The 27,497-nt window shown below is 36.8% G+C and overlaps 1 protein-coding gene across 1 annotated transcript; it reads left to right on the top strand.

The window, feature by feature from the left end:
• Positions 1–3,484: 3,484 nt before the first annotated feature.
• Positions 3,485–25,359, top strand: LOC311299357 (immunoglobulin superfamily DCC subclass member 3; the record flags this gene model as incomplete). Its single annotated transcript, XM_084422873.1, has 14 exons — positions 3,485–3,530; positions 10,151–10,462; positions 11,800–11,944; positions 12,022–12,152; positions 12,369–12,506; positions 13,106–13,264; positions 19,941–20,106; positions 20,932–21,182; positions 21,447–21,611; positions 21,879–22,067; positions 23,117–23,233; positions 23,317–23,443; positions 24,146–24,281; positions 25,258–25,359. The coding sequence occupies 14 exons, from the start codon at positions 3,485–3,487 to the stop codon at positions 25,357–25,359; spliced, it is 2,184 nt and encodes a 727-aa protein (XP_084278999.1).
• Between the last annotated feature and the right edge of the window lie 2,138 nt (positions 25,360–27,497).

Below are 27,497 nucleotides of genomic sequence, written 5' to 3'. Positions count from 1 at the left end.
TTGCTAAATTTACAGCACGACCTCATTCTTGTAACATTGTTAAAGTGCTCTAAATTATTTTAATGGGCTCTTTCACATGCATAATACAGATGTACTACTGATTTCCATTTTAGTGAATTATTTCATTGTCTTCACATGAAAACAGAGTTTGTTATGTGACTGAATAGTGTGCTTTCAGCATGTGTCTTATAATTGGTGTTTCTCACATGCACTGCCTGTTCAAATGTTTCATACTTTCCTTCAATTAGTAGCCTATAATGAGAGAGGATGGGCCCCTGGGCAGGCAACTCACTTTACTTAGCATGCAGATCTATTCATTTACTGATTCATATGCTAATCACTGATAATTGAATCAGTGTGTTGGGTGTTTTCCTGGGTTTAATGATTTCTTTGGATCTGACCGCACAGGGTGAGAATGGTTTACTCAAATTGTAAGGCTAAAAATGCAACGAGGGTAACAAAATAAGGAGGTTAGTTCACACTGCCACATAAAACACTGTCATGGAGATAGATAGATAGATAGATAGATAGATAGATAGATAGATAGATAGATAGATAGATAGATAGATAGATAGATAGATAGATAGATAGATAGATAGATAGATAGATAGATAGATAGATAGATAGAACGACAGACAGATAGATAGATAGATAGATAGATAGATAGATAGATAGATAGATAGATAGATAGATAGATAGATAGATAGATAGATAGATAGATAGATAGATAGATAGATAGATAGATAGATCATGGATGGATAGATAGATAGATAGATAGATAGATAGATAGATAGATAGATAGATAGATAGATAGATAGATAGATAGATAGATAGATAGATAGATAGATAGATAGATAGATAGATAGATCATGGATGGATATAGATAGATAGATAGATAGATAGATAGATAGATAGATAGATAGATAGATAGATAGATAGATAGATAGATAGATAGATAGATAGATGGATGGATGGATATAGATAGATAGATAGATAGATAGATAGATAGATAGATAGATAGATAGATAGATAGATGGATGGATATAGATAGATAGATAGATAGATAGATAGATAGATAGATAGATAGATAGATAGATAGATAGATAGATGGATGGATGGATGGATGGATGGATATAGATAGATAGATAGATAGATAGATAGATAGATAGATAGATAGATAGATAGATAGATAGATAGATAGATAGATAGATAGATAGATAGATAGATAGATAGATAATGGATAGATAGATAGATAGATAGATAGATAGATAGATAGATAGATAGATAGATAGATAGATAGATAGATAGATAGATAGATAGATAGATAGATAGATAGATAGATAGATGGATGGATGGATGGATGGATGGATATAGATAGATAGATAGATAGATAGATAGATAGATAGATAGATAGATAGATAATGGATGGATATAGATAGATAGATAGATAGATAGATAGATAGATAGATAGATAGATAGATAGATAGATAGATAGATAGATAGATAGATAGATAGATGGATGGATATAGATAGATAGATAGATAGATAGATAGATAGATAGATAGATAGATAGATAGATAGATAGATAGATAGATAGATGGATGGATGGATGGATGGATGGATGGATATAGATAGATAGATAGATAGATAGATAGATAGATAGATAGATAGATAGATAATGGATGGATATAGATAGATAGATAGATAGATAGATAGATAGATAGATAGATAGATAGATAGATAGATAATGGATGGATATAGATAGATAGATAGATAGATAGATAGATAGATAGATAGATAGATAGATAGATAGATAGATAGATAGATAGATAGATAGATAGATAGATAGATAGATAGATAGATAGATAGATAGATAGATAGATGGATGGATGGATGGATGGATATAGATAGATAGATAGATAGATAGATAGATAGATAGATAGATAGATAGATAGATAGATAGATAGATAGATAGATAATGGATGGATATAGATAGATAGATAGATAGATAGATAGATAGATAGATAGATAGATAGATAGATAGATAGATAGATAGATAGATAGATAGATAGATAGATAGATAGATAGATAGATAGATAGATAGATAGATAGATAGATACACTGAAAAAAATTTGGAGTAGGATTTACTTGAAAAAAGCTTGCTAAGTTTTTTCACTCAGAAAATGCTAGTAAATTTACAAAGTTTGCCAAGTAAAAACCTAAACATATTTATCAGTTGCTTTAATTAGAAATCTTTAAGTTAAATTTACTTGGAATATGGAATTAAGTAAACTTCACTTAACCTAGTTAAGTGAAAGTAACAAAGAACATAAGTAATTTTAACTTGGCTAGTAAAAGATTAATTAATATCGATTTAGTTGAAATTTCCTTTACATTACATTTCACTCAAACTATAATATTGAATTATACCAGTCATTTATAGTATGTGCTTTACTTAGTTTATCTAAGTAATTTATGCTACATTATGTCAGATGTTAAACCTCATGTGAATGCAAAGACCTCAATACTTGGTAGACAATACACAATGACGGTAACATTTGATGGATCATTTTTGTGTTTGAATGTGTCATTTTGAGCAGAAAATTTACTCGAAATGTCACAAAATGGCAAGTTACTAATCCTGACAACAAAAGCAATGATAAAACAGTGTAAATACAGCTGGAAAACAATGAAAAATGAACCTCATTAATTATTCAAGGTCCAGTGCATGATGGGAACCCCAGTATCAGAAAAGTTGAGTAATTTTTACTTAATTTTATTGAGTTGATATTTACGCTTTCATTTCTACTCGCTTGAATTAAGTACTGATATGGAATTTACTTCGTTTTTTTAATTCTTGCCTGAACTAACTTTTTCATGTAAATTACATTGTTTTTTTCAGTAGTAGCCTATTTACTTCACCAAAAAATCATTTTTTACAGTGTAGATAGATAGATAGATAGATAGATAGATAGATAGATAGATAGATAGATAGATAGATAGATGATATGCAACTGTGATCCTTATGAGTAAAAGTTATGTTTTTTGCAGATATATCAAGTCATAACGCACCTCTCCAAAGACAGCAGCTTGTATAATGATTGGCTCATCACAGAGCCACCTGTCACTGACGGCGAGCGCGCGCGTGTCAACGTCCGTGTAGTGACCGTGCGCGTGTCAGCAGCTTCAACAATCTCATGAATAATGAATGAGCTCGCGCTCACCGCTGAGCTGAAGCTGCTCGCGGGGTATTCTCACAGTGGCCGTGGACGTGACCAGCAGCGCCCAGCTGGAGCGCCCTTAATGTGTGATAAAGTAACGATGATGTTATGCTAGGTTGACTCCGTTTAGGATTTTTTATTCGAATACAAAGGCATTTAGCACATTTTTTTTTCTTGTTCACTTTTTAAACTCTTTTTAACCCCAAAGAAGTCGCCTACCTGTTTCCATTATTTTTTGAAAGGATTTAACGTTACACAGGAAAATGAAGGCACGGATTTTACTGACCATCCTGACGTTTGTTGGCTCTTGTGAGTATAAACTTGTTCATTTTTCACATTGTAAAGATATGGTAGCCTATGCTTTTTAGTCATTTTGTTTACTATTCACCTATTTGTGTGCACTTTGCTTTCCATGTGGTTTCTTAAAAAATAAAAAATAAACCTTAAAAGCATACTTTGACCAGAGAGATTTAAAGATCATATTTTGAGTTCTGTATCAAAAGAATAGGCTAACTTGTTTTTCTGACGATACTACGACTAGCCTACAAACTGTCTGATTTCTCTTATTTGGATATATGTCCTCAGTAGTCCGTTCAATTAATTACTAAATTATGAAGCTAATTCAAATATTACATTATTAATATTTATTAATATTTTACTTGCTTTGTTTTGCCTTTAGCTACATTAAACACTCTTGTTGTAGAGTTTCGTTATCCTAATGCAGGACAAGCTATTGGTGCACAAAGCATCTTTTAAAAGTTCATAAAAGTAATTTTAGCTGTTATTATCCTCCTTCTTCCAGCTCTATGCTGTTTTCTGTGTTAAATTATTATTCACAGGGTGTTTCTCACCTAATAGCGAACTCATTAACCTTTTAAATGTCAGTGTATTTGAACATATTACAATTGTAATTTTGATGAATAGAGTATAATTATGTAGAAGCTTAGTATTAATGCCATATACACTAAACATCAGAACCCAATAGTTTGTATTCAACTAAGAGTTCATTTTATGACCAGTCACTGTAACAAAAGTTTAATTGCTGGTTAAATTCAAACCCATAAAATAGTGTAGAAATGACAAGTCAAATGGATGGTGACAAAGATTTTGCTATAATGTTAAAAAAAAAAAGCGTTGAAGGAATATGAAAAAGAAAAGTAGATTTTTTTTTTATTTATCACAATGCAAAAAGGTTCATTTGTATTAATTTATTCTTTAAGTGAATCTTTCTTAAGTTAAGAAAAAAGATATAGTTATATATAAAATATATAATATATATAAAAATATAGGGTAGAGCAATCATATAAATCCTGCATCAAACCTTTTTTCTTCTCAAATATTCAGGCTTTTATAAGAAACAAAAATCTGTTCAGCTTTAATATTAATATAGAGACTAAATGACTTGACTTAGGATCAAAACAGTTTATTTTCAAACCAGATGTTATTGCCATGAGGTTATGTGCGTTCTTTAGAATAAATCTCCTGTGGAACAATAAATAAACATAGTTGGAAAGTTGAACAGAAGGAGATTGGGAGTCTCATGGAGGAGGGGGGGGGGGGGGGGGGGAGAAACAGATGACCTTACAGACAGAGGAGCTGCGGTGACCTTGGGTCGTATTAACCTTTGGGGTCCCTCTCCTGGACAGCGGAGCGGTCCAAAGCGGGTGGAGCGAAAAAGAGAGCCAAGGAGACAAAAGTGTCCACCTCTCCCCACCCCCTTTGACCCCAACACCCTGATCTCCATAACACTGCTCCAGCCTTATGGGAAGCAGCGATACATTGAAAATCGCCTTAAAGCTGTTGGAGGTTTATGTGTGTGCATCCCTGAATAATCCTGCCACAGACTCCTCATCTTCCTAGAAAACACAGGATATAGCTAATTCTGACAAGACACCCATCCAGCTAATCCACACACAGGGCACAGACTGCAGCGGGTGGCCGATGTCTCTATCACTGCTAAAGCAAATCATGGTCTGGACCTGATCTTCACAAAGTTTCTCCTACCAAACAGGAGTTTTAAATCCATATTTAAAATAACTTCAATCTCCAGTGGATCACCACAGAAGATGTGAGTGATCATGTGCACTTGTTACCTTCAGGTTAGAGCCACTTCAGTCTGTGCATTCATTGCTCTAATTGAAGCACTGTCCACTTTCCTCATGGTAATGAAGCTGCCGTAATAACCTGTAATACAAAGTGCTGGCTAATCGGCCTTAAAACTAGTTTCGGTGGTTCAGTTAAAGAAAATCATCAGGGTTCAACAAGCCAAAGAGGAACTAACAGTGGCATTAAAACTCACATGTTGCAGCAGAGGGACATTTTAACCCTTGGTTGCTCCATTAAAAAGATTGGCTTAATGGAAGCCCTGGACCCCCTTCTGGTCCTTATCCCAATAATTAAAGACCTGAGGCCATAGTGATAGGGTGTCCTCCCCCTGCAATTGGAGCGTATTGCTTATTGATTTTACCCAAAGGTTTCATGTCTGAGAAAGACTTTTTCATAAAAGCTGTTGACCCACAGACACGATCTAATTAATAGAAAGACATATATTTGGTTGAGAGTACCATGATGAAAAATAGCATCTTAAAACATTCTCGTCAGATACTTGTAGAGAGAAAAGTGGAGCACAAAAAAAAAAAAAGAAGCTAATTGGTTAATAAGGAGGGTGGAGTTCAACTTCAGGGGATTGTTTCCTCTTAAGTGGAAATGTAAGTGTGTTTGCATGACTTTGAACTTGGCATATGCCACCTAATGGCAATCAGTGTTTAAACAAAAGACAACTTTGTCTCAAATGACCAACACAAAGGAGTGTTTGTGCAGACAGCTTGTGGCTGTTGTAGTCAGGAAGAATTTAACTCCTATTATGGAGTCAAAAGAAGCCCACCGGAGCAGCGTGATCCCCCCTCTCCACCCAGCTCCTTTACAATTCCTCCCCCCGAGTTATTCAGCTATTGTTTACGTTAGATCTCCTGCTGCTGCCATGGATATAATGGGAGAAAAAGAGAGCGAGAAGAATTTGTGAATGTTCATATGCATTAAGAATTTCTTTCAAAGGCACATATCACTTTTTCAAAGTGACAGGCCAGTTTTAGTAATGCTAAAATCTTCTCTGGACAAAGCCGAGACTCAGCTAGAAATGATAATGAGCATTAAAATATTAGAATATTAGAGTCGTGTAGCTCTAGGTTTCAGTGCTAAACAATTTTTTTTCCTCAAACTTTTTTTTTTTGTAATATGTAATCTACCATTCAAAAGTTTAGGTTCAGTAAGACTTTTTTTTTTTAAATAAAAAAATACTTAATTAATTGCATTAAATTGATCAAAAATAAAGACCTTTGCAATGTTACAAAAAAGTTTTGCTTCAAATAAATGAATGTCCTGTTCATCATAAAATTGTGGGGGGAAAAAGTACCAAAGTTCGAAAATACAGGTTTACCATCCCAGGAATAATTACATTTTAAAATATATTAAAATAGAAAACAGTTATGTTAAATTGTAGTAATATTTGACAATATTACTGTATTTTGCATCAAGTAAATGCAGCCCTAGTTTTAATACAGGACATTTTCATTCATACACACTATTATATTATATTATATGCATAGTAAGGTAAAGTGATGGTGAGAGTGTTACAGATCTTTGCCTCATTGACCCTTCTGAGACTCTGATTAGAAACGAAGGACATTAGAATAATGTCTGGCCTCCAACAATAGTTTGTGAAGTTCAGGTCCAACCTTAGTCTGGGGACAATGGCCCGAATTGGGGGCTGGGACTGTGTGTGTGACTGGACACAGGCTGTGTGCCTTAGGCCCCACGTTGTTCATCCACCCTTCACCAACTCTCTCATGACCCTTTAGGGACCGAGGTCACAGCTCAAAGGGGTGGGGATGGGTGGGGGTCTCCTGCTGCTCAGCTCATCATCTACAATCCCCCCCAAAACCCCATTTCTATCCACCTCTCATCTGAATTATCTGAATTATCCCCAGACTTGAGCTCTTAATCACACTTCTGGCCGGGTCTCATGCGGGTTGTAAGACTTTATAATCTACATATGCACCATCTTCACCATTGTGGAGACCATGGAGATCTTAGAATAGTGTGGTGTAATGACAAACTTCTTTCCGTTATGAGGTGGGCATAAACATAAAACCTCTTTCTTACAAAAATGGTATATTAATACATTTTATTGTTCTCTAAGACGGTTAGTGTTTAAGATCAAGTCCATTTATATCCCTGCTGTCTCATTTCCTTTTTTTTATTTGGATGTGTCAAGCAAAAAATGTACATTATATTTGTACACCAGTACCTTTATTGCTTAGGCCCGTGTGTTATACTCTATATCTCTGAATCCAGCTTGTGTGACATAACCCCCCTTTCCCCTGGGACCTCTGAATTTCATTAACACTTCGGGTGCAGTAAGCCAGGGAAGGGTCAGATGTAAGCTAGCCCTCATAAAAACTGAAAAAGGAAGAGACAGTCTCGTCCCATCCACATCTGCTCAGTGTGCGAGTTAACTGGGAGCAAAAGGAGCATCCCAGATATTCCCTTCAGTGGAAGACTAGTTTATAGCTCTATATATTTATGGACTCCATTATTGATATTATCCAAGGTATGACTCCAAGAGATGCTTGAGCTTATATGGTCATGTTGTCATTGTTAATGTCAGATTTTGCAGCAGTGGTTTTCTAAAGTAAACACTCTTATAGTTCTGGACCAAACTCATCATTATTTTCATTCTATACAAAAAAAAAAAATAATAATTCTAAAACCTAAATCTAAAATTAGTCCATTTTAAAAGCTAAACGTGAATTTAGTCACCGCAGCATTATAATGTACATTATGAAAAAAATATTTGCTATATGTGTTATTACATTGTTAGTGTTTTTAAAGATTTACTAAGTAAGCATTAGGTGATGGTGAAGGTAATCTAAAGGTAAAAATGCGCAATATTAAATATCCAATATTAGCACACCACTATCTATATATGTAGGCCTAAAATATTTTGACATCCGTCAAATAATAAGCAGCTAGATGCACTTAAAAGGGATGGTTCACCCCAAAATGAAAATTATGTAATTATTTGTGATATTCCAAACCTGTATGACTTTATTTCATTTTAAGGAACTGTTTTTATCCATACAATGAAAGCCAATGGGGTCCAAAAACACACTGAGACTTTAATATATAAAAAAAGATATTATAATTGGCTGATCTGTCCCTGTAACTAAGACTCTTAGTCTCTTTTGACATTCATGGTATGGCTGTCATGATCAAGTGCAGGTGGCGTTCGAGGAACCCAGTGGTCAGAAATTTGTATATTTTAGTGCATATTGAATGGGGGGGGGGGTGTAGGTTATAATATCCACCTAGCAGATGCTGAAGGAAGGTACTTCACATCTCATCTAATGCAAGTTCAAGAGCAGACTTGTGCTGTTTAACATAACAGATGCTGGAGACACCGGCCATCTCCAGAGGTCACATTAAAGGTTGCTTTAGGTCTGGAGTTCTCCATATAAAAAGCACAGAGGATGTGTGGAATGGCCATGTAGCGAGTTGACAATGAGAGAGGACTGGGGTGAGCCAGTGGCATGGGAAAGTCACCCTGGAATCAGACTGAAAGGAAAATGTGACCGCTGGGGGGTTTGGGATGGTGGGGGTTTGTATAAGTGGGGGGCAGATGGTCCAGACTGAGAGAGGTGCAGAAGGCTCCTGGTGGTTACCCAGAGTTGTTTTTTTGGGTGTCGTCACAGGCCTATTGTCATCAGGGTGGGTTTATTCAAAAGAGATTCCTCTAACTTGACCCCATAACTCACCCTAATTCTCCATCCCTTCTACTCTGGCTTTGTCGCAGCTCTCTATGCTTCACTGGCTACATTGCGTTTGTCTCTATTGTGATGACCAGGTTTGGTTTGATGATACTGAGTAAATAGGCAGATATGCTTAGACGGTGAAGCTCACAATGACGTCAGTCCTGAGGCACAAATGCAGTTTTTTGGATATGGAAAGTTTCGGAGCTTTCGCTTTCAAGGCATTTTTCCTTTTAGTTTGAGTCTTGAAGTGACAAAGAACACAGACAATATGCAACAAACACAAAAACATGCATATCATAAACTCATAGCTAAAAATGATGCTAACTTTAATGTCTATAGAAGTCAAAGTCACATTTATTTCTATTGTGCTTTATGCAATACATATTGTTTCAAAAGCAGCTTCACAGTAATAAACAAGAAACCAACAGTATTAATGTTGCAGATGTACAAATATTAATACAATTTAAGCTCCAAAGCAGCTCTAAAAACAATAGTGCTATTATTCAGTTGTGTTGATTACACTGTGAAAAATTAAAAAGACAACATATGTTTTTACATTGCTTTAACTCATCAAAATAAGTTAAACAAGCAATTAGTTATACAAGATTCAACTCATTTTTTTAAGTCAGTTTAATTTAATTAACTTGAAAATGACTTAAACATCCAAGTTAATTGAACTTAAATATTTAAGGCAGCAACTTTTTTTTTTTTTTTACAGTGTACATTTATTTCAATAACAGTGTGAATGTTGCAATGTTCATTAGTTATGAAGCAAACTCAGTTCATCTACAGAAGGTAATAGTGTCAATATTCGGCTCAGATCAGCTCAGTTCATGTCGCAGATTTCATAAATTATGAAACAGCTTCGATTCAACTATAAAGCAGCTTTACAGAAGACAATGCTCTTATTCATTAGTGTCAGTGCAGTCAAATTGATAATATTGCTGAATATTAAGTGCCTTTTAAACCTGTCACCATTCTTCTTATATATCATCGTTTAATACACATAACTATTATTATAATCTAATTTCTGAGCATTTATTTTACATGCAATCTTTACCTTTTAGGGTTTGTTTCAGTTGTGTTCTGACCCATACTCTATCCCTCTCTCACTTTCAGGTTTGTGTGATGGATCTGAGCTGGCGTTCCTTACGCAGCCCAGTGACGTGATCGCGGTGCGGGACAGGCCGTTGATGCTGGACTGCAGGGTGGAAGGCGAGGGTCCCATCACGGTGACGTGGCATAAGAACGGAGCGCCGCTGCTTCCGGGAGTTGGCAGCCGGGCGAAGATCCTATCCAACGGCACGCTCCTGATCCGCAGCTTCCAGAAGAGACGGGATGGAGATACGACCGATGCTGGAGAGTATTACTGCGCGGCACAGAACCACTACGGCATGCTGGTCAGCCGCAAGGCCCGTGTGCAGCTCGCATGTGAGTGACCGAGGCTAGCTAGTATGATATGAAATCGTATGCTTTGCCTATACTTTTAATAGTTTATGTGAGAAATACAGTGACATAGGGGCAGCACCAATGTCCACTTACTCCTTGTCTCTGCTTTTACCCGATCCTTTCCTATCTTCCTCTGGCTCTCCCTTTGGTCCTATAAAAGCAGTAGGGTGGGTGATAATCCTGTAGAATTATAGTTGTCACTACATGCTTCCCCAGAAGGTACTACGTAACCATGGCAATGAACTCTCATTGGGAGGCCCTTCTTCTAACACCCCTACCTATTGATTATATGAATGACCAGGCTATTTAGACCACAAATGCTCTCGGCCCCTCATCCTACATCCCCAATGAAAATCAACATTTAAATGTTGAAATTTGTGAAAATAAGAATAATTTTTTACAGTATGTGCACTTGCAATGTGCTTAGAGTGTACTTACCAAGAAAGTACTGAGTAATATAAGGTAACTCCATAAGGTGGAGCATGATAGTTACATAGGTTTAAGGTTATATGTTATATATATGGTATATGTTATAGTTACATAACATGATAGTTACATAGGTTTAAGGGTAGGTTCTGGACTAGTACCTAGTTATTACCAAGTTATTGTAATTACTACAATACGTATATAGTACGTACATGCAAAACGGGACTGTGAATTAAAATGCTACCAGAATAATTGTTATACCACAATATAATCTTTTAATAAATAAATTTGTTTATCTTGTTTTTTTGTTTTTTTTTAGGAAATATATAGGAAATATCTAGAAAATAATCAAATGTTAAATACAAATATCTTCAAAACAGGATACATTTACTCGACACGCAAAATCATGAAGAGAATATACCCTGAAACCTCACAGTTTTGTCACATTTATGCTTAATATTTAATATTAAGCATAATATTAAATATATTTAAAATATTTAATGTAGGCTATATATTTATGAAATAACAAATATTGTAAAGTATTATTCCAATTTTTATTTGATCTTACTGTATTTAAAAAATGTAATTTATTCTTGTGCTGTAAAGCTGAATTTGAGCATTATTACTTCTCTTCAGTGTCACATGATCCTTCAGAAATCATTCTAATATGCTGATTTGCTGCTCAAGAAACATTTCTGATTATTATTATCAGTGTTATATAAGTTGTGCTGCTTAATATTTTTGTGTAAATTGTGATACACGTTTATCAGGATTCTTCGATGAATAGAACGTTCAAAAGAAAGCTCATCTCACTCAACTGATATAAAATTGTTATTTATATTTATTATGTGGATTATTATTACCAATCTCACTCAATTATTTTCGTCCCACAGCTCTCCCTAAATTCCATACTCACCCAGAGTCCATGTCAGTAGATGAGGGAGGTGTTGCACGTTTCCAGTGTCAGGTCAATGGCATTCCTGAGGCCAACATCACTTGGGAGAAGGACCGTGTTGTGCTTGGAACCTCTGATGACAGGTAACATGGTCCCAGCAAACAGTCTTTCTTTATTTTGTTCCTCACAATTGCTCATTCGTGTTACTCTTTCTCCACAGGTACACACTTCTCCCAATGGGTATTCTGCAGATTACAGGAGTTAAGAAATCAGACGCTGGCGTCTACCGCTGTGTCGCCACCAATATCGCCAACACCCGCTACAGCCACGAAGCTTATCTGAACGTAACTGGTCAGTACTCAACCTTGATCTGGCAAACACCCCAGATTGCATGTACATAACCTTAACCTTAAACTCTGTTCATCCAGTAAATAAGGCCTAAATTATGTTTGTATTGAACATGTGGTTTGATATAGGGCATAACCAGAACATTGATTACCCCGAATGTCATGATGTCAAATGTCATCCTAATATTATCATCTCTTTATTTGTTCTCCTACGCTATAGGAGGTGTCCCTCGCACCTATAAGGAACCGTTCATCCTGTCCGGCCCACAGAACCTCACCATTACCGTCCATCAGACCGCCATCCTGGAGTGTATCGCCACCGGAAACCCTCGCCCGATTGTGTCTTGGAGTAGACTTGGTAGGAATCCTCATGCTTGAACTGTGCGAGGATAACTGGGTGTGTTCACACTTGGCAGGTTTGGTTCGATTAAAACGAACCTTGGTGCGATTGCTCTGTTAGTGCAATTCATTTGAATAAGTGTGAGCGCTGTCATCCGGACCCTGGTGACACCAAACAAGCGGGCTGAGACCCCTGAAAAGGTTGGTCTCTGTCCTCTTCCTGTCGAACTCTTCAGTTCGACTGAAATATGAACGCAACACGAACTAAAGACATGTAAACAAACCCAAAACAGGACAAGATGCGACCCTAAAAAGGACAGAATGCTCAAGAATACCTGGTTCTTCTCGTCACAGTCCCGATGCTGTCCATTACAGTTCAGTTCATTTAGTCCAGCACAGCATTGTTTTGGATGTTCAATAAGTTCCGTCGCAAAATATACGGTTTCGTTTTGTAGATTTAGACAGTGTGAACGCAGGGATAAATATATCTTTTTCTCCTTTGGTCCAGACCAAAAGAACCAAGAGAAACGAACTGCAAGTGTGAACTTTATGACTTAGTTGTTCTCTAGTTCTGTTCTCCTCGTAATTAATTTCCTTCTCATGATCCATTTCCCTCAGATGGCAGATCGATCGGAGTGGAGGGCATACAGGTGCTGGGCACGGGGAACCTGATGATCTCAGATGTCTCCCTTCAGCACTCTGGAGTCTATGTGTGTGCTGCCAACCGGCCCGGCACCAGGATGAGGCGTACCGCTCTGGGCAGGCTGGTCGTGCAAGGTAACCTTACTGGATTTCTAATAGAAATCCAAAGATATTATTTTGTGACAAATATTACTCATCTTCCACTCAGGCTTAAAATAATTTCTCTTCATTTTGGCATTTTTATGTCAGATTAAAGATCATTTACAGTGCCTACTGTTCACACGTTTAGGGTTTTGAAAGTCTATTCTGCTAACTATAAGTAACTCTGAAACTATAAGTAACTCTCATTAGAGTATTAGTAGACTGTTAGATTAGGGTTTGTGTTAGTAGAATAAGTAGTTGCAAAGTTTCTTCTAGTCTAGTCTTTTGAGGAGCATTAAAATAAAGAGTTAGCAGATATTAAGCAGACAGTCTACTAATACTCTAATGACTGCTAGTGGACATGTAGTTGCAGTAACTTATAGTTGGTAGAATGTTTAAAGTGGACCATGGGGAAAAAAAAGTACCTTACAATTTAAAAATAACTGTTTTCTATTTTAATATATTTTAATATGTCGTTTATTCACGTGATTACAACGTCGTCAGTGTCACATGATCCTTCAGAAATCATTCTAATATGCTGATTTGGTGAAACACTTCTTATTATTATCAATGTTCAAAATAGTTGTGCTGCTTCATATTAATGTGGAAATTGTGATGAATAGAAAGTTCAAAAGAACAGGGTTGATTTGAAATCTTTTGTAACATTATAGATGTCTATACTGTCACGTTTGATCAATTTAATGCGTCCTTGATAATAATTTATTATAAAACGGTAGTGTGTTAAATCACAGAAGTATATGTTTAAGCTTCAGTATTTCATAAATGGTCCAAACTCACCAGGGAAGTAATAGCTGACCCCACACCGCTTAATCCTGATTTGTTGTGACACAAGATCACAAAGCACCACTATTACAGTCATTTTATTATTTGCACACTTCACTGAGCACGACATAGCAAGCATGTGATCTTTTGTGTGTGTATAGTGAAAGTATGAAGTGTTTGTTGAGTGCTATGATGACCAGGCGTCAAGCAGAATTGGTTTTGAACATGACCCCTTGTAAGCTGACTGGTCAGCACAGCAGGAGAAGTCAATATTCAGGCCCTCCCTTCTCTCTGCCCTTTTTGTTATGTTTTCTCACTCACTCAGTCTGTACTGGGTCTGATGGTGTGGGACTCTTGACTACCATTATGGTAATTACGTTCCTGCTGGTGCTGTCCAGCTGGGCTTGAGAGGAATAGCTTGTGTAATGAAGTCAGCTGTTAGGAGATATCCCCCCTTCAGCACCCCAATGACAAAGCTCATCCATCACCCTGCTACTGTCCGTACATTCAACCTGATCATATATCCCTGAGGTATATATATGCTCCTCTTATTGGCTATCTTCAAAGTAGCTGCACACTGGGGATCTTTAGGATTGAACAACATGAGAACAAATGGGTAAATCATCCATGAGAGAGTCAAGTACAAAAGTCATATTTAATACCACACAGTCAGTAGCTGTGAAGATCTATGCTTCTTTATTCATCTGAACATAAGCATAATAATGTCTTTTAACATCTTAGATGGCCAGGAGACAGAAAAACATAATCAAAGCACTGAATATCTGCGCTTGAGATAATGTAGATTATCCTCTTGTACTCTTGTTCATTTGTTAAATTGTTGTTGGAATTGCACCCAGGTGTGCCTTCTCGATCCGTGACCCAAATGTCCAGCTTAAGCCTGATCAATCAATATTCACCCCTATCAGTCTTTTACAACAGAATTGGCAGTGAAGCCATTTGGGGGAGGTAATGTTGAATGTATTGATTCATTTATTGATCCACTTTTTGTGTAAGATGGGAACAAAGAGATCAGGTTAGGTTATTTTCGCCAAAATGGAAACCAAAAACCTTCCCAACACACCCTGAGAAAAGCCTCGTGAAGTAAGTCAGATCAGTGATGCAAATCGAAATTTAGAGTAACGAGAAAGAGAAATGAAATTCCATGCCAAGGAATTGCTCAAAAATGCTTTATTAACAACCAGGTTCAATTTGTTCAACCATCAATACGGTTCAATTTGTTACCATTAACACAACTGACAATGAACAACAACTTGTAAAATGTGTTAATACTGTTAATTATTTAGTTAATGTGTTATGAATTCATATTTTAACTTGATGAACAAGTATAGAAATTCAATAGAAGAAGCAGAAAGGGGATCATGGATATTTTAGTCCTGTTGAGTGAACACATTTGATAACTTCTGTCCGTCTGTCTGCCTGTCACAAAGGTAAAATCAGCACATCCTAGTCAAGTTCAGGTCTATTTATGAAAGGTTGTTGTCCTCCAGACTCTCAGCTCATTGTGGAAGTGAAGTCTTTCACACACCCGTGAAGGTTGGGGCAGATGCTGAGCCAGGATGTGGACAATAGAGAACAAAAGGGTAGATGGACAGGCAAAGAGCAGTTTTCCTAGTGTGTGTGTGTGTGTGTTTTGGGAGGGGTGAGGTATCCCCTCTCACCTCTGGCCTCTCATTTCTCACCTTTGACATTGGCCTAGGAAGCTGTTAGTGGAGAGCCAGCGGAGGGGGCGGAGTCTCCTCTGACAGACAGGTGATGAAGCAGTGAGGGCGGGGCAAGCAGAATGGATGGTCCTCAAATGAGGACGGACGATGGTCCTTCTTGACCCTCCCCCACTGTTTCCATAGCATTATGAGGGCAGTTGTTCTCGTCCCAGCTGGTGGTCAGGCAGCGGGTGAAGAAGTTCATGACAGTATCGAGGGGAACCCCTTCTATTGTCTTCACCCTGGGTTATTTTTAATATGAAAAAATGAAAGGGTGTTGACTGGTTCAGCTGAAGGGTTTTTTAAGTTAAAGTTAACCTGAAAATGTGTGCCATACACATCATAGCAAGTGCAAAAATAGCATTCATATTGAACATGAAGCTAGTCATTACCTCGTGGCTTGAAATCCAGTGATAGCTCTCAAGAATTAGTTCATTTTGTTATGCGTATGAAAGTATTGCACATCAATAGGCAGACATGTTTTTCAACAATATTAATTGATTGCGTAAGTCACACAACAGAATGAAATGAATGAGGAGGAATAGCCACCTGATCAGATTCAAGGTCAGGATCTGAGAACCTGCTAAAAGAACAACTGATCAATACATGAGATGGATTGGCCACTGATGCTGTCAGTTGGCCCTGGTTGTAAAGACGCAGCTGGTTAGTTGTTAGAGGGAAAGACAGACCCCCAAAAGCTGATGCTGCTATTTAATTGTACTCTGATTGCTTCCTCTTTGCAGGCAAGGGAAATTGCATGTCATCAAATTATAAATCCATCTGAATCAGTCACATATCGACATGTGCACGTGTTTTATGTGTGCGTGAGCTCGATAGCTGACTTTTATTGTTCGTTTACATGTAATTAAGAAGTTTGATACTAATTTGTCTTTTTAAGATGCCATATAAATGCTTCAGCCTGACGGAAATAGAGCAAGAGCGGTTTTCATTATTCCTTATACACGTGTTATAATGTGAAAACCTTTTGCTAAAAGAATACGTTTCACACACAGCTAAACATGTTTATAATATCATGGTGCAGCTTTGATTTCCCATCATTTTTGGAAATCAGGGCTAATAATAAGTCTCAACTGCTCAAAGTTACACTATACACTACCAGTCAAAAGTCAAGAGTCACCTTTTACATTAAAAAATATATATCTTTGAGAAAGAAGTCTCTTATGCTTATCAAGGCTGCATGATAAGAAATGCAGAAAAAACAGTAATATTGCGAAATATTATTACAATTTAAAATAACAGTTTTCTGGATAAAATAATATTCTTATTATTATGAAAAAAGTTTTTGCTGCTTAATATTTTTGTGGATACACTGCAATTCAAAAGTTTAGGGTAAGACATTAATACTTTTATTCAGCAAGGATGCATTAAATTGATCAAAAGTATCACGGTTTCCACAAAATTATTATGTTTTCAACATTGATAATAATAAGAACTATTCTTAATACTTGCGCACCAGTAATTGATAATAATTGAGCAGCAAATCATCATATTAGAATGATTTCTGAAGGATCATGTGACACTGAAGACTGGAGAAATGATGCTGAAAATTCAGCTTTGCATCACAGGAATAAATCACATTTTAAAATAGAAAAAAGTTATTTTTTCAATTGTAATGTATTAATCTTTACTCCAAAATGTTGTCCAGTTGTGTATATGAGCCAGACAGATGCAGCATGTATCGGATCCCTCTCAAGGCCTTTGTTTAGTCCGTCCTCAGTTTAAAACATTTCTATTCAAGGATGTCTATTCATCAACAGTTCTACTCAGGTTCAAGTGTGAAGTGCTTCTTGGGAGAGAGGAGAACCACAATGACGTGGCTGATGAATGACACCCCCTCCTCGCACACACACACACACACACACACACACACACTGCTGTTCATTCAGATTGCGTCTGGAGGTCTGAAGTGACCTCTGTCCTATTGTGCCCTGCTATAGTTTCATTAAACACACCCTCCAGCCCCTCCCACCTCTCACTCTGACCCTAAAGTCTAAGCAGAACCAATGAAGTGTTTTTAAAGGCTGCATCTTTCATTTCAGGCCTACGAGGACCCATATGATGAATTTTATGGTTTTATAGTAGTGCTTGATGTCTTGTTATGGTATTCTCACATCAGTTTTGCATTTTAAGTTTTTTTTTTTGTGTCTGTAAAAAAAAATATATATATATAGGCTATATATATATATATATATATATTTATAATATTTTTCGTATATTTAAGTATATATAAACATATACTATCATTTAAACATCAAATGAAAAAAAAATACTACTACTAATAATAATGATAAATAAATCAATTAAATAATTAAATAAAAAGGAGGGAGATTTATATAAAAAAGTAATTAATCTAATGTGTATTTCTTTGTTTTATATATATTTTTTTTTTTAGAGGTGCCCATATTTTCAAAAGTATACTTTTGCTCTTTATTTATTTATCTTATCAGAGTTTAAGTGAACTTACTTTCCTTATCAACTGATTCTGAAGTAGATTTCAAAAGAAATCTTTTCATTTTTAATTCGATATTATTCGGGGCACAATGATGAAAAACAACAATCAGCTGTGAAACCCAATTAAACATCTTCTGCGCGGCTCATATTGATCTGCCAAATCTATATTTTTGTCCAACGGTTTTAAAAATGTTGACCTCTTTTGAAGGGGGGAGCTTCGCTGTTTTAAAGATCGGTGCCTGATTAATAGCTCTCTATTGAAATAGGGTTCCCTTTGACCTATGACCCTCCACACCTCCACAGACCACTTCGGACCCTCTTCCCAGGGAGAAGGGGTTCGGTCTGGGGGTGTTTTGGTTGTTGGTGGGTGTCAGTAGATCAATGAGATGCATAGTCCTGGGGTCTGGAGAGCTCTGCATATATGCATGGCCATTGTGCGGACACTGAAGAGGTGTCAAGCGGAACGATGAACCCGCATCTGGAAGATAGACAGCAGAAAAACTAGAGTTTAAGTTCAAGATCTGATTTGAAGGGCCATATACTGGTAAAATATGAATGTCTTGATGATAAACACATGTATCATTTGAAATTAGCTTTGTCTCTGTATTATACTTGTGTGTGCTGTGTAATATTTTCACATTCATAACTGAAATGTAATTTTTATTTTAGATCAAAACAGACGCATTTTAAAGCTATTCATATCATTGTCTTGGTTTTGACATAATTGCATTGTAACACTTTACGATAAGGTTCATTTGTTAACATTAGTTAATTGTATTCATTAACATGAACTAAGAGTGAAAAATACTTTTACAGCATTTATTAATCTTAATGTTAATTTCAACATTTACTAATACTTTTTGTATGTGTTAATTTTATTTAATGGATCTGAATAACGAACTAACAATGAACAGTTTTATTTTATTAACTAACATTATCAATGATTAGGAAATACTGAATTATAATATGTTTATAATAATTATAATACTTTAGTTAATTAATGCATTAACTAAGGTTAACTAATGGGCCTTATTGGAAAATGTTACTAATTACATTATTAAATTGGTTAAATAAATAAATGTCTTTGTATTGAGATGGGCTATTATTATATTTTAATAATTTTAATTTTTGTTTAAGTTTTAGCAGTTTTGTTGTGTTTTTGGAATGTTTATTAGGTTTCTTTTTTAAATATGTCTATATAGTTTTTAGTCATTTTTATTTCAGTTTAGTTTTAGTTATTTTTGTACATCAAGTTAGACTAAGTGCAAATGAGAAATGTTTTCTTGGCCATAAAATAAGTTTAAGTTTTTTAATATTTAATTTCAGTTAACATTTATTTTATTTCAAGTAATGGCTTTAGTTTTATTGGTAACACTTTACATTAAGGTATCATTTGTTAACATTAGTTAATGTATTAACTAACAAAAACTAACCATGAGCAATACATTTGTTACTGTGTTTGTTAATCTTTGTTAACGTTAGTTAATAAAAATACGTTGTTCATTGTTTGTTCATGTTAGTTCACAGTACAACATTTGTATTAGTGTATGTATTAGTAAATGTTCCCTCTCAAGAAGTGCAGTTCATTATTAGTTTATGTTAACTAATGTTAACTAATGAAACCTTATTGTAAGGTGTCACTGTTTTAGCTCTAGATAACTTTAATAGTAACCCTGTTCCCTGTCTTTCCGCAGCTCCTCCAGAGTTCCTGCAGTGGCCGCAGTCTGTGTCCAAGACAGCAGGGGGCAGTGCAGTGTTCACTTGTGTGGCTCAGGGTGTTCCCGAACCTCATATCATCTGGCTGAAGAACGGAAAGATACTCACGCCTGGTGACAATGTCAAACTCACCAACAATAACAGGTACACACAGTTCGGAGACTCACAAAGTGCAACAGGAATACACAAAATTACACTTAGCCATAAAACCTTCAGAAATACACATGCCTATACTATAAACACACAAATTATATAATTTTTTTATATATATCAATATAGAGATTTTTTTATTTTTTTATTTATTGTTGTTTTTGTTTTTCAAATTTTATTTTCTCTTTAACTGTTTTCTATTTTTTTAGTAAGAAGATATAAAAACAATATTTTAGCTGCTTTATGGACCCTTTTCACAGACTGCAATGACTCGTTTCCACAGTAATCAACATTGCAAATCGAGTAAATATTTCTAGTATTTTCATGTTTAAAAAATGTAATGCTATATTTTGCGTTACATTAATGTTACTTTGGCATTAAATGACTGCTTCGCAATTGGTGTTTCTAATACAAACGGCAAATATGACATCTTTCTCTCTTCTGACCAACGTAATAAATCTCTCGATATTTTTTCCCTCTTTTGAAAAAGTCTTGGATTTTTTTCCTTTTGCTATTGGAGCAAATGGGAATACAAAAGTGTTATATCTGTAGTCATCTCCCATTCACTACTATAGAAGTTTACCGAACCATGACGACTTCAGCTTCTGAGAACCCCAGAAATATAAAAAAGGGTCCATTTACCTTTGAAAATATCTGGTGTCATTACCAACTTCTGTCCACTAGATGTCAGTGTTCACCTGTTTTATATTCTCTCATCCAAATCGTAGCGTGCGATATCTGTAAATGTTACCAAGGTCACAACATCTTACATTAACTTCACAGTATAGATTTTTGTAAAATTATTTTGAATGTTTTTAGCACCCTGGCCGTGACTCGCATCACATCAGAGGACGAGGCCATATACCAGTGCATCGCTGAGAACTCTGCCGGCACTAACCAGGCCAGCGCTCGTCTGGCTGTTTCCCTGGCCAAAGAGCTGCCCGATTCCCCTCAGGACCTGAAAGCCACGGCTCTGTCTAAAACCACCCTGCAGCTCTCCTGGACACAGCCGCCGGCTGAAATCACAGACGGGATCATCGGATACGTGCTGCACATCCGCAAGTATGGCGGTAAGTGCCTCTGGAGTCTGGGCTGCGTTTAACTCCACTTCAGACATACGTTCGCAAACTTCCCTAGGCACGTCCCCCGGCGCTCATTTTGAAGTGCATTCAGCTTCATCAAGTTGGCGAAGGAAGTTTAAATGGACAGACCCTCGATTTTGAGGCAGATCCATAAACCACAATGCAACACGATTGTGACGTCACAGCAGATCGAGCTTAATTTACCACCACTCCTTACAACCAATGGCTAATGCACGACACTTCTGTTTTCAGAGCCTGAGAGTAAAGAACTACAGGAGGCAGTGAGTAAGACAACATTTCAGCATGACCTCTCAAACCTTGAACCTGCGACCACCTACTCCATCTACCTGAAGGCCTACTCTCCTCTGGGTGCCAGTGAACGCTCCAGTGCTGTCGTGTCCACAACACTAGGGGGCGGTATGTAGCTACACACTGTCCGCTGTTTGGTTCATGTTTTGCTTAGGCCACTACAATTTCAAACTCTTCCTCCATCTCCCCTGCTGTCTCTTCTCTGAGCCACGTCAGCTGTCCACACATACGTCCTTTCCCTGTTTTGTCACAGATGTTCGAGCATGGCTTCCTTTTTGCCTTTTGTTTTTTTGCTTCAACAGAATTAACTTTGACAGTGTTCCTTATTCCTCTGAGTTGATTATAAAGGTTTTTCTTTCTCTATCTCCCATCTAGTGCCCAGTCCACCTACATTTTTCACCAAAGCAATAAACAGCACAGCAGTCCAGGTGCTATGGGAGCTGCCCAGTAAGCCTGGGAAAACGGAGGGTTTCCGACTGTCATACCGCAGGGTTCCTCATGGAGAGATCCTGGGGCCGATTCAGTTGCAATACCATGTTAACGCTCACATCTTCTCTCATCTCGGTGAGGGAAAGCGGTTTCTGTTTGTGTAAACTATATTGATGCAACAATAGATGCAATATATATTTGCAGATGCTGTTTTCTTATCAAATGCAATTAAATCCATGAATTTTAAATATATGTTAAGTCAGAGGTTTTCAAATTGGCTCTTGGCTTCTGCAGAAAATGTGAGATTATTTTTTTTTTTTTACAAAGCATATTTTAAGGCTTTCAGAGTAAACCTTAAAACTGTTTTGCAATTATATTTAGTGTGAAAAGTGCGATAACAAAAATCTGAAAGTGAAAAAATACAATTTTATTATAAAAAAAAACATTTATTTTACATTATTATTGTTTTGATAATAACTGTAAAAATTTGTAAAAAAACAAAAGCCAATTATTTAATTTAGCAAAAAAAAAAAACTTATCTTTATAATACACTTTGTGTAATTTTTTTAGTAACTGAAAATGTATATTTATATATACCTTTATATTTTTTGGAATGTGGATCACCACTTTTTTGGTTGTTTGGCATCAAAAAGTAAAATAATAATACAAAAAAAACCCTGTTTTAAGTGTATAAATAGGCCTGCTTTTCAAGTCAAGAGCTTTATTGTCATCTGTACTTTAGTACAATGCAATTCTTATTTTGTTACACCTCCCTGTAGAATTTTCCCACATGATCAGCACAAAAAAGCCATCAGATTCCTGACATTTTATACTGAAAACTCTCTCGCTCCACTATTCAGTATAAATGACCTGTTTCAGCACTTTTGAAGAAGCCATTATGTTTGTACAGGGATAGTTGAAATGTTCGTGCTAGAGAACAAACACTCCTCTAAGAATATATCCTAGTACTATTACGTGAAAAAAGTGTGAGTTTCAGGAAAATTGAGATGATGAAAGCAAGGTTTTTTTTACACCAGACCTCAATCCCCATCAATAGCTCTATGGTGGCAAAATAAAAAAAAACAGCTCAATGTATATGTGTTAGACCTAGACACGAATGCATGTGTATCTTTGATTGATTTGCAGCGTGTGCGATACTGACCGGTTTCATTTTTCCCCCGTAGACCCCGGCGCTGTGTATGAAGTCAAACTGGTGGCCTACAACGGCAATGGAGAGAGCGACTGTTCGAAGAAACTGGTGTCACTGGCTGAGGACGGAACTAGTGCTAAAACCAGAGCCGGTAAAGCAGCATTTGCTTTGGCACATCTCAGTTTGTTCATTATTTTTAAGTGCACTGTATAATGATCATGTTCTGTGGTTCAGGAGAGGAAACTCACTGTAACTGCAGGGGTGTGGAGAGCTCGGTCAGCAGTATTGTGATTGGCATCCACATCGGCATGGCCTGCATCATTTTCTGCGTGCTCTTCCTCATGTTCGGATATCGGCGCAGGTAATGGAGCTTTTGGTTAGATGATGTCATGAAACTACATGCACAAATTTTACAAATATTTTCTTATTAATTCACTTCACAAGTGTCAAATATAATAATATTAAAATAAGAATAATAAATACATACCACTATAATGCTAATATTAATTATATCTATCTATAAATATATGTATAAAAGAGAGAGAGAGAGAGAGAGAGAGAGAGAGAGAGAGAGAGAGAGAGAGAGAGAGTGTGTGTTTTAATGACTCTACAATTTCCATTCAAATAGAAATTTTTTTTTATATATATTTTAAACTATTTTAAATATGAGGGAAGAACAAAACACTAAACTTGGTTAGGTATTTATCTGACAAAATTATTTGGCAAACGTTTGTTTTTATGCAAAAAAGCATAGAAAAACAAATAGCTCACAGGAAAAGGCATGCATTGACTACAACATAATCAGTTATAAAAATTCCATTGGTTCTCTCTTGTTTTTGCATTTGTTCATAATTTTATAATTTAATGTCGCACAATTTGCCATGTTTCATTGTGTCATCACAAATGACTCCAAGCACAACTAGCAATTTGCTTACAAAATCTTTTTAAAAAATTGAATAAAGGATGAAGATGTTCTTGGCCGGACATCACTTTTGGCCACTACTGTAGTTTAATAAATACATGATATAAATACATTAATAAATGAATTTAAATTTTGTCTCAGTTTCCTCTGTAGGAAAGGGACTCAGGACAGCTGGTCTGTGCCACAGGGCGAAGATGGAGGACACCATTCTCAAAGCAATGGCATCCCAAAAGAGGGAGTAACACGGCCTGCTCAAGGCATTGAATTAGTTCCTCCGGTAAGACTGTCATCTGTGGTCTAGCTTCTCACTGCATTATAACTGAGAATAAGCTGCCTTTAGCAGATTGTCTATTTTTGCAGATTGTCTATTTTTACAGCATGTGACTCACCAGTTTCATCAGCAGGAAGGTTGTTTTACTGCCAAAACACTTTTACACCTCTTCTTGTCTGTTAACAGAGTTTATATCATCAGGAACAATACTTAGCTTTAGCATCTCCCTGTTTACACCTGGTATTAAGATGCGTTTTGGTCGACTGGATCACAAGTGGACGACGCTAAATACAGGTGTAAACGTTTTGAGCTTGTCCAATTTCGACTACTTCTAGATGTAGTTATTCGACCGGATTGCTTTCGTAGTGTAAACGCTCATGTAGTCGAATGTGACACAGACACAAACAACCACTTACTCTCCGCCTAATGACCTAATGCATAAACATTAGCTAAAGGCTAAAGCCAGATGGGATTTAAACATTTTTGGCTGAAGACCTAAGTTTGGTCTGAAGATGAAAAACGCACCAAGCACAATGTTCTCTCACCATTCCTGATTTCTAACACACACTCACGGTGTTCGGCTGGTCTTGCGGCTGTCAGAGCAGAAACGAAAGCTGATGCTCTCTGTGTGTTTAACCGTGCAGCCATATGTAAATTGCGTGAGCTTATTTTATCCATTAGCTCAAAAGATTTGAAAAAAACCAAACATTTACCCGCCCATATTCCCTCCCCTCGAAGAAATCAGGATAGAAGTGTTTGAAAGTGGGCATAAGAGACGGATTAAAACACCAGATGTAAACGGGAATGTGTCTCCCTCGTCTACTTGTGATCCGATCGACCAAATCGCATCTTAATTGCGAGTGTAAACAGAGTCTCAGTGAGTGTACTGCAATGGAAATCTCCCATTGAAACTTGCGCTCTGCTTGTCAGGGTTTCGTAAAAAGGTAGCATATCACACTAAAAGCTGTTTTCTCTTTTTCAGGTTCCTAATATAGATCGCCAGACCCAATGCCAGGTTCTTATTGAGCAGCACTCGTCCAGTCTGCCAGGCACAGGCACAGGCACAGGCACAGGCACAGGCTAGCACTGCCTCCGTGATCTCGCTCTTTGTGGTTCCTCTGCCTAGCCTGCCCAACAAAGTCCATTATATTAATCCATATTTATCATGCCCTGGCCGTCACCTAAACTGCTGCTACCGTTGAAGGGTGTAAAGTATCTACAAAAATGCATATAGAGTTTTGCTACTGTTATTGAGTTTAAGTTAGCCTGTCCCATTTGTTTCTTTGCTACCTCCCTAAAGAACCAAAGCTTCACTGCTTTAAGATCTGTGTCCGCACAAGAACGCCAAATAATAGCCTTAGGAGATACTGTACACTGTTTTTAAGTTGCAAATAGTTTTTACGGCGCCTCTTTCTGAGCATAAATACACAATGGAAGCAAAACAAAACAAACAATGATACCAAAACCACTATGTATTTTATTACCAAAGGACTTTCTGCTAAAAAACCAAAACTTCCCTTTGCAATGCGTCCTGTGGTAATAAAATAAAGATAAACATAAGATTTAACGAACTACATGATTTACAAAACGAAGCTATATTCTCAGTTCAAACGATTACAGGAAACAGAGGTTTGTTCCATTTGTTAGCCTTAGCTCGGATATATACCAAGATTAATAACGTGGCCTTGCTTTTGCCTTCGCTTGTGGTTGTGTGAGTTCAAATAAATTGATTGTTATATGTTTCACCGTACATGCCTCGAGGCAGGCTACCCCAGAGGAACCATAAAGGTGATGGATTCCTATTCCTATCCTTTATAATACCCCACCAAAAGCTGTATACCTCCAAAGATAGCTACCTCAGAATGTTATTTTGGGCTAACTTTAGTCCCTGCTGATAAAGCATGCCTACCTCAGCCAAAAAATGTCCAGATACCCGCTACTCTTCCCACTGCCAGTGCCTGTGCCATCTGCCTCCAGAACCTGCATTCAGGTGCCCATCTGGTCGACTGCCATGGAGAGTGTGACCTTAGCCGCTCCAAATATTGCCTTAGCAGACAAAAGCTGTCTGGGAACCCCTCCCCACCTCATCATCGTCCAGAGACGTGTACACAACCACTGCTTCAAAAACACCTTTGACACGATTCTTTCCACGTCCATCCATCGTACGCTTTGGATATGATGATTTGGATGCCGAAGGATTCCTCTCTGATGCTGCTAAACTCCAAAGAAAATGATGAAAGAGCAGGAAGAGAGGGGGATTCGTTTTGTTTTTGCATGGAAAGTATGGACCCTTGGGATATTTTTGGGCCTTTCCAATGTGGATACCCGTTAAAACCAAAAGCTTAGGCTACTTTTGCTTTCCCCACCAAGGAATATGCGATGGCATCGAGAGGATGTTTATCCGAAAGTGATTCTTTTCAGCCAAACCAACTGGTCTTTTCTCCAGATGCCAAATCGGTTGCCATGGGAGCTTGAAGGAGCTGCGAGATGATGGTTGATTTTGGGTTTACTGAGAAACCGCCGCATTCTCTCTTCCCCAAACAAACAGGCATGGCAGCAGATTATCCAAAAAAAAATTTTTTGATATGAAAACCAAGCTTTATGATATCCAAAGATGTACAATTTTTTAAGGTTTTCATTTGTCTTTGTACCCATGTCCTACGCCATTGTGTTGACGTTTTTGCAGTTCGTGTTAAAAGGGGACGTTGCAATAAAATGTACTTAGTTAATAACAAACCTATTCACAGAAATATCTGCAACAACACTCTTAAAAACAAAGCGATGCCATAGAAGAACCATTTTTGGTTCCTCAAAGAACCTTTCAGAGAAGAGTTCCTAAAAGAACCTTTATTTTCTTAGCATGAAGAACATTTTAATAATCTAGAGAACCTTTTCCTACTACAAAGAAGCTTTAGTGGAATGGGAAAGTTCCATGGAATGTTAAGGTTCTTCACCGAGGCTAATAAAGAACCTTTAGTGGAATGGGAAAGTTCCATGGAATGTTAAGGTTCTTCACCGAGGCTAATAAAGAACCTTTATTTTTAAGAGTGAATAATAAGCTTTAATAGTCAAATTCCACACGTTCCCTCTTTTGACACTGAACTGTCAGATTTTTGTTTGAAAACCTTTTAACATTGAAATAATAACCAAATGAAAATGGGATATATTTTCAAGGAGATTTTATATGTTGATATAAGAAAAGGAACGTTTGTGTCCTCTTTA

The sequence above is a fragment of the Rutilus rutilus genome, assembly GCF_951802725.1.
Source record: "Rutilus rutilus genome assembly, chromosome: 11".
NCBI lineage: Eukaryota > Metazoa > Chordata > Actinopteri > Cypriniformes > Leuciscidae > Rutilus > Rutilus rutilus.
This window is presented reverse-complemented; position numbering and strand designations above follow the sequence as displayed.